This window comes from Octodon degus, unplaced genomic scaffold, assembly GCF_000260255.1.
Source record: "Octodon degus isolate 3935 unplaced genomic scaffold, OctDeg1.0 scaffold00114, whole genome shotgun sequence".
NCBI lineage: Eukaryota > Metazoa > Chordata > Mammalia > Rodentia > Octodontidae > Octodon > Octodon degus.
Genome location: NW_004524690.1, coordinates 7,313,729 through 7,322,585, shown reverse-complemented (window position 1 = coordinate 7,322,585; position 8,857 = coordinate 7,313,729). Strand labels below are relative to the sequence as shown.

The 8,857-nt window shown below is 38.6% G+C and overlaps 1 protein-coding gene across 2 annotated transcripts in view; it reads right to left on the bottom strand.

Moving 5' to 3' along the window:
• Positions 1–8,857, bottom strand: part of Klkb1 (kallikrein B1) — a 22,150-nt gene that overhangs the window by 4,783 nt on the left and 8,510 nt on the right. The window contains exons 5-12 of one of the 2 annotated variants that reach the window (XM_004639798.3): positions 7,091–7,250; positions 6,527–6,636; positions 4,522–4,681; positions 3,677–3,786; positions 3,355–3,517; positions 3,161–3,273; positions 2,847–3,015; positions 556–731 (exon numbers count right to left, since the gene is read on the bottom strand). In XM_004639798.3, the coding sequence (XP_004639855.2) occupies positions 556–731; positions 2,847–3,015; positions 3,161–3,273; positions 3,355–3,517; positions 3,677–3,786; positions 4,522–4,681; positions 6,527–6,636; positions 7,091–7,250 (1,161 nt within the window). Of the gene's footprint in view, positions 1–555; positions 732–2,846; positions 3,016–3,160; positions 3,274–3,354; positions 3,518–3,676; positions 3,810–3,951; positions 3,954–4,515; positions 4,682–6,526; positions 6,637–7,090; positions 7,251–8,857 lie in introns of those variants that run through there. The other variant, XM_023699663.1, reaches the window with a different exon arrangement.

Sequence of the window (8,857 nt, the reverse complement as noted above, 5' to 3'; positions counted from 1 at the left end):
AAGGAAATTAGCAGAACAAAGAAAAAAGGCAAATTGCTCAAGGTCACAGAATTTCTAATGACTATTAACAAATAATTTCATGAACAAGCTTTCAGTTGCCACTGCTAACTACAAAACAGTCTTGAAGCTCCAGGCTTCCCAGAGCTCCTTTTGTACCTATCTCTTCTCTACCCAAGTTATTCCTATAAATGAACATTACGTCCTGCTTCTCCTCACTCTAAAGACTCCTAAGCCTGCGCATCCCACAGTACTTGTGCTGCTCTTGACAAAGGAACTCTAGTGCTCCCAAATGGCAAACACATTTCCTGCATCTCCTATTTGAAACATGTATGCACAATTGCATTCCTCTGTAAAAGAACTAATTCAAACATCTTGCCTCCAAATAGAAAATATTTTAGGTCGAGTCCTGGTAACTTCACTTCTCTGTCAACCCTTACCTTTCCCTGATTGTATCAAACCAGAACATAAAGACAATCTGCAGATCATTCAAACTGATGTGAACATTTAAACCAATGCAAATTTGCCGTTCAGTTTTTCCTTAAGTCAACTACATACCAGTGTAATTCAAGGGCACCTGGAGTTTTATTAAGGCAATGTCATGACCAGTTTCTGAGGCTTTATATTTCTCATGGATAATAAGTTCTTTTATTTGTGAGAAATAGGTTTCCTTTGTAATCTCTGACAGATTTAAAATGCCTCCATAAATGCGCCAAACATCTGGGAAGGGAATTCTAGGAAAGACAAATAAATAATTTGAAACTGCAAGGGTGCAACTTTGATAGTATTCCTTTTTCCTTTCACTTCTCTTTCAAAAGAAGAGGAGGAGGAAGAAAAAAAGGAGGAGAAGGAGCTGGAGATAAAGGAAGAGGAAGAAGAAGAGGAAGGGAAAGAGAAGGAAGAGAAGGAAGAGGAGAGGAGAAGGAGAAGAAAAGTTAAGAAGTTAAGAAACAGCTTAGACAATATCACAGTACATATGACCTAGTGCGTCATAAAGGCCAGGATTCTCTGAGTTCTTAAATATTTTAATACCAGCCCTGTTTAAAAGTGTCTGTTATTGTTTCTCAGTTTTTGCCAAGATAAGTATAAATTGTCTTCCACATCATTAGTCATCAAGGAAATGCAAACCAATTCCATAAACTATCGCTTCATTCTAGTAGGAAAGGTTGCTATCAAAAAGACAAAAGATAACAACTGTAGGCAAAGATGTGAAGGAAGTTCTTGCACTCTTGGCGGGATCCATGAATCCCACTGCTGGCTATTTACTTAGAAGAAATGAAGTCAGCCTTTGAAAAGACACTCACACGCCTGTGTTTATTGCAGCACAATTCACAGTGGCCAAGACATGGGGGCGACTCAGGAGGAGGCCCTAATGGAGGAATGGGTACAAATAGTGTGGTTCATATTCACAGCAAAACACTACTCAGCTATCAGAAGAAGAGGAAGCATTCTCACCTGTGACAACCTCAGTGGAAGTGGAGATCATCATGTTGAGTAAACTAAACCAGGTAGAGAAAGGATATCACATGATCTCACTCCTATGTGGAAGGTAAGAAGGTTGATCTAGTACAAGTTGAGAACAGAGTAATGGTTATCAGACAGCACAGGGTGCTGCCTAATACAGGGATGGGAGAGAGAGAAAGGTTGATTGACCAATGGGGACTTAGTTAACATTAGACGTGAATAAGACTTTTGCATGCTATTGCACAAAGAGGTCTCTATTGATGAGGACAGTGTACTACATGTTTCAAAAAGCTAGAAGGGTTTGAATGCTTTCAGAATGAACAAAAAGATGGAAAGATTTAGTCTAATTTAAACAATGGGTAGTGTATAGGTATCAAAACACCCAGTGGTACTCCACAGATGTGTACAAAATTTATGTTTTACGCACCAGTTAAAAAATAAATTTAAACAAAATAGATTTTTATTTCATCTTTTTTGTTTTTAAAGAGAATAAAAATAGTAAAAAGCATTAAAATGATATAAAATTTCACTAAAAAATAATAGGAATTCAACAATGGTTGTTATATTGCATAACGTTGTCTTCAAATTAGTTGTTTAGATTACCAGATATATGCATGCAAAATTGGCTTTAAAAAGTTGGAAGAAATTAAAAAGGAGAAGAAAAAAATTAAGCATTAATTATTCCTTTCAACAGACTAGCAGAAACTAGCAGTACAATTATCTAAGCTATCATGTATATATATAAAAATCTGTTTTCCTTTTCTTCTTTCCCTCATCCCAGTTGTTCCTCCCCTTTGAACAGATTCTTTTCCCTTCACAGTATCTGTTGTTCCTCTCAGATTTTATTTACTCTGAGATTCTTACACTAGTGACATAACAAGATGTTTACATATGTAGGTCTGATTTATTTCACTTATGAGTGTAGCCCTAGTTGCATCCATTTACCCATAAAACCTTGAGTTTCTGGTTTTTTTTTATAGCGGAGTAATACTCCATTATGTAAAAAAGATCTCTATTGTATTCATTCCTCAGTTGACGGGCATTTGGGTTGTATCCAAGACTTAGCTTTGACAAATTGCGCTGCTATAAACATGAGTGCACATATATCACAGTGATATAATGTTTTCAGTTCTTCTGGAAAAATTCGTAGGAGGGGAATAGCTGGGTTGAATGGGACCTCCAATCCTGGCTTGTTGAAGAATCTCCACATTGATCTCTGTAGTGACTGTACTAGGCTGCACTCTAACAGTGGAAAAGGATTCCTTAAATAAAATAATTTTTCAAAAGAAGGAATAATTCTCTATAATAAGGCTGCTGGTCGATGAAGAACCTGATTACAGAGGATTCCGAAGGCACAGGCAAGAGAAGACTCACCCGTGACCTACCCATCAAAGCAGTGCGCGGCGGTCAGGACCCACTGGGGCGCGATGATGGACCCTCCGCACATGTGGCCCCGACTTGTCAGTCTCACCTGCAAGCTGACCTGCCAGGGCCACTCTCCCCAAGCAGAGTCCGTTCCTCCCACGATACGTGCGTTTGTTTTGGTTGTGCAGACTAAAAGGAAGAGGATCAGATCTAACGGTCAGAATTGGAAGTGAATCAGAGTTCCCTTCAACCGAGAAATTGGCATGCATAGTTCAGTCATGTAAGACTAAGCAGGCCACCCCAGTGTCACGCTTACCCCGTGCGGTTTACTTACCAGCGCTGTCCCCAGTTTTACACAATCTCAAAGAGTAACCGGAGCTCCCTTGCGTGCCATACGTAATCCTGGTTGGGGAGCCATCCAGAGACAATCTTAAGGAGCACTTACACCTGGGTGGAGTGAACAGCACAGGTCACGCCTCCGCAGAAGGGATAAGTATGAATTTTCTCACCAAATGAGCGCTCCCCTACCTCTCTCCCTTACAGTCTTCTGGGAGTGAAGAGTAAGTAAAGAACTGACAGCGAATTATCTTCGTACAAGTCTCTTGGCAAGCACTTGCTCCTTCCTCGAAGGTCACATTCAATTCTTCTCCTCCAAAGTCAACTCCGGTATAAATTTTGGAGAGGCAGGGTTCTGTACCAAGGATAAACACGAAAGGAGGTAACACGTGAAAGCAACAAACAACCTTAATACAAGTTTCCGGTGCGTTGAAGTTTATTTCATCACTGTTAAGTGTCAGAAAACGATAGGATTCATTACACATTATGTAGTATAATTATAGAATCATATTACCAGGCAGAGTTTTTTTGCAGGTGGAGAGGCTATGTCCAGATACGGTGTTTTCTTGAACAGTAAAGGAACTTGGTGTCCCACTTTCAGAAGTCTTAAGAAAACAAACATTTCTATTTTCAAAAGAGAAAGAAAACTGTATTAAAGGGATTAGGTAAATATAAAAGCAGCCTACCTAAAAAAATATATCTACAAAATTTATTCTCCATAGAAATGCTCTTCAAAGTCAGTACCCAGAACTCTAATAAATCATAGCCATTAGATGTAAATCAAGTCACATCTCCCACTGGTGAAAACGAACAAGCACAGATAATTTGAAAAGAGAGGGATAGTAAAGTTATACCTCCAAAAGGTAAAATTAAACAACAACAACAATATATATCATAGAACAAATTCTTGGGGTTTATGCTATTAGTTCTGTTATATAAATATATATACTCTGCTGCTGGTCTCATGCTGTATATAAAGAGAAGGATGGGTCATCACGGATAAAGTGGTAGGACCAGACTCTTGATCAGGTAAATAGAGAACTAATTTCTAAAACAAAAATTAATGCAACAAGTTTGAAGAATAACCCGCTAGCAAATAGCTTTACCCCAGATTAAGACCAAATATTAAGCCGAGTGAGAATAACATCAGATCTTTTCTCTCCTATAGATGTTGTTTCCTTGATTCAGTGAAAAGGCACACAAAGCATCTACTCAGCTCTAGGCTAGGCTAAGCTGCACCTGATAGAGAGCTACCCGATTAAAGTGCAGGTGCTAGCGTTTTGAGCGACATAAAACATTTTCCAACCCTAACTGTGAAAAATGAGAGAGGAGCAGCGCAGGCCCCCCTTTCACACTCGCCTTTGGGATTCTGCACTCCATGCATTTGTATAGAATGTAAAGAAGAGGCAGCTGGGATGATACGTGCAGATGGTCCGACACACAAAGGCATCTGGGGTGATGATTCTGGCCACATTCGTGTCTGAAAACACAACATGCTGGAAGAGGTCCATGCGACAACCTGTGAGCTCACAGAGGAGACGGTCCTTGGTCAGTGATGCAGGGCTGGAGTTGCTTGTTCCTTGACGTCACGACTAAGGCAGTTAAGGTTGCTATCGGCAGCACCACACATTGTAAGTACAAAGTTATCTGATAAAACATCCCCAAATTCATTTGCCATTTAGAAGAAGGCAAAACTGTTTTCATTTCTGGTAAGAAATGAAAATAAGCCAAGCAGTGCTCCTACTTCTATCCCCCACCATTGCTAAGTTTAGGTGACTCAGTTTGGGTTCATACTTGCTTTGTATTACCTTAACCCCCAATTGGGCATATATTATACACTCTGGTACATTGTGAAAGATGTTTCAACAAAAATAGATTACAAAAGTGGCAGAATCAGGCTAGGGAGATGGTTCAGTGGTCTAAGACCCTGCCTGGCAAGCGCGAGGACCAGGGTTTGAACCCTGGTACCACATGCCATGCTAGCCCCAGAACCCCAGGTACACCATGTTAGCCCCAAAACTGGGCATGGTGGCACATTCCTGTAATCCCAGTGCTGGGGAGGCTAAAGCAGGAGGATCACTGTGAGTCTGAACTGCATAGCAAGTTCCAAATAAATAAATTTGAAAAAAAAAATAATGGGAAGGACATAGTCATAACCTTAATTGAACATAGCTGGAACTAAAAAGAACATCTCCCATCATACTCTCATCTTTCCAGTCTAGAAAATCATACCTTAACTAATAAAATTTATTAAAATTAAATACACATAAACTTAAGAAGCTGAAAGAAACATAGGCAGGACCATCAATGCTGACCTACAATTATGTCTTCACAGCGACACCCTTCACAAGTTATCATAAAAATTTACTTAGACATTTAAGTGATAAAGAGCTCACTATCCCAAGACAAGATCTATTTCTTTTTAGTACTACTGTGGATATGATTTTTTTATTTTATGTGTAGCAATATCTACCTAAATATTCCCTATAGAATTATCTAGACTAATATAATTCCATTCCCAATTATAACCTTTACAAACAAAACAAAAACCAGCAACAAATTAAAATAGTCATTCTGACTCTTTTTCAAATTAGATATCTTTAAATTTTTCCTTTGATCATTTTTAAATTTTCCATTACTTTTGGGTATTTCACCACTCCGATTCCTATCTTTTGAGGTACTCTGGGATATGTAGTCATTGTGTGTTCTGTGCAGACCAAAAGCGTGGACACTCCTTAGTCCAAGGGTCACTTTCCAAGTGCTAGTTCATTGGTTTTATCAAAAGCAATAGATGGTACCAACAGAACGGTAAGGGAGGTGGTGTGCCAATTTTGAAGGTTCTTACTCATCATGATAGAGTCACCACAAGATATGCGCACCACCAAGATACAACTTTCAGGGTTTCCGTATATTAGCACTGTACTGGTTTGTATTATTGCTGTATGATGAGCATATTCACAAACTTAGACACAAAACACTGCAAATATATCACTCTAGAAATAAAATGTCTGAAGTGGGTCTCATCGATTGCAATCATGATGCTGGGTGTGTTTTGCTCCTCTGGGAAGCTCTAAGGAGAATCTCCCAGCTCTCCTTCTGGCATTCCTTTGCCTATGGATTTTCCTTTATCTTTAAAGCCAGCTATGGGACCCCTTCATATCTCTATGCCTGACTGACCCTTCTGCCTCCCCGTTCCTCTTATACGAAGCCCGGAACTGGGGGCGCGCATCTACATCTCGCCGAATAAATGTGTTAACTTGGTGACATCTAGGAAAAATTTTGCTGCTAGGTAACACAGTCACAGATTCTGGGACTGTTAATCTACCCACTACTGTCATGGAGTGAAATAGTAATCTCCAATTACCGAATTCTGAAAGTGCACAGGGCTTCAGTGAGAATCCAGATACCACATCATTCACCGTCTTTATACTGGTAGGTGTTCCACTTGAACTCTGCTTTAATAGGCAGTAGTTCCTGAGTGTCAAGAAAAAGAGGTTACTTTGTTTTCCATGCCTTGGGGAGCATGAAGCAGTCCTGCTGATACCTGGCACTAAAATGAGCCCAGGCGGTGGAGCATAGCTAGGGAAATAGAACAATAAGCTTGATTGGATCATGGGCTAAGGGCTTGGCTGTCAATGAAGTGGACATCTTTCTCACCTTCAGATGGGAGTTTAGGTTGAGAAAGGGACAGTAGGCATTATTCTACAACTCTAGACCTTCATTCCATAGAGATAATTCATTTGTGGACCAACTGGTACTTATTTGCTTCAGTAAAAATGACACTAAAATTGCATAAGTAAATAATGGCAGTGGGTGGGACTAAATCCCTGCTTGGTTTTTAGTTGAAAGGAAAATATCATTATGAAGAAAATAATTAAATCTTGAAAATAACCATAGTAAGGAAGATAACCCTATGAATTTTACATACCGGTACCCTGCACTGTGAAATTTGTCTGTGGCATATGTGAAAAATTGGCAATGAATATTATCGGTGCACAATCTCTGGCATTCCTCAACGCTCTTGACCTTAGATGCATTAAAATTGACTCCTCTCATATCAATTCCTTCATAAACATCTCGGTGGCAGGCTGAACAAATGAAATGCACAGAGAGAATTTAGTCAATTTCTTTTTAAAGCCAGGCCATCAATTACCATTTGGGTAGCAGGATGGTACGGGGAGAAGAAAATCCCACTTTTGTCTATGGGGCTATAAACTAAAGAACTTCAGAAGTTATCATGAGACTGAATTCTTAAATTCTGGTCAAAATAAACACAATTCAATGTCACCCCCAGAATATTAGCATTAAATGGGGGTGGTTTTGCTTCCTAAGCCACAAGGTATAGGCAGCAGTATAGATATCTCTTCATGCTGGGTTAATCAATGGGCAGTGGGAAATAGACAAGGAAATAAACACAAGGACCCTGACAATGTGCGCCAGGAGTTTGCCTTGTTAAACAAGCTGATATGTCTCTGAGTTCTTGCACTATATGAAGAAGCTTCTTTATCTGGCTTGTTTCTTTACTTTCAACTACTCAATACTGATTATGAGTTTCACTTGTCAGCTCTAACACTGACTTTTCATGTGAAATCTTTACTAAAAATGGAACTTTATTGTATGTTAATGAGAAAATGATTCTCACTCTTGCATCAAACTTTTGTTCAATTCTATTCTTCTATGTAAACACCCTTTTCAAACAAAAAAATTTGTTACATTCAAAAATGTAGATAGCTCATTTAACAAATAGTGAATCAAATTAGGCCCTTGGTTTTTTTATTTTTTTGTTTTCTCTGACTCAAATATTGTTAGTCTTTTGGTTAAGGGAGAGTATAATTCTCAATATAAACCCATTGCATGCCACTTTCTACTTCTAAGAATTATGGCATCATTAAACTAACTTTACGCATAAGAAAGAAAGTACATGAAATTTCAGGAAAACAATATGCCAAGGTGGGAGGCAAATCCGTGCATCACCCTCAGTGGTTTATGCACACAGGAATCTGAAAAATACAGTTTCTTTTCAAGTTTGATGCACATGAGAAAAAAGGTGGAAAGTTGGGATGAAATATTTATATTCCTTTTCATTATGATGAGCTGGAAGCTTTAAACTTATCTCCAGATGCTTTTGATTAAATTTGATCCTGAGTTTAGGGGTTTGCTGGAGCATTTTAAAATTTTAATTGAAGATATTTGGGAAAAGTGAAGAAGTACCTTTAAAATCAAGCTAAAGGGTTGATGAGATAGCTCAGTGGTCTAAAGTGCCTGCTTAGGCAAGCTTAGGCCTAAGGGAACCATAGTTCGATCCCTGGTACCACATACAACGCCAGCCCTACCCTCAGGGCAGGGCTGAGCCAGCCAAAAATAAATGAATAAATTTAAAAAATAAAATAAAATCAAGTTCAGGGATTAGGACTAAATTTTAGAATAAATTATTAATGACTAAGCAGTACTGAGTTTACAAAATTTTGTTCCTTTAAATTTTACTGTTAAGATGTACTTGGAAATAACCCTTTATTGGACAATTTAAATCAAATTGTATGAATACATTAATTTGATCTTATGAAATAGGAAATATACTTCAGAGGTTAGCTACACCTATTATGCTGGCTATGCTAGCCTTCCATATTTATAACAAGAGACTGTCAACCTTAGCTGAATACAATTCCAACTGCAAGCTTAGAGAGAGAGAGAGAGA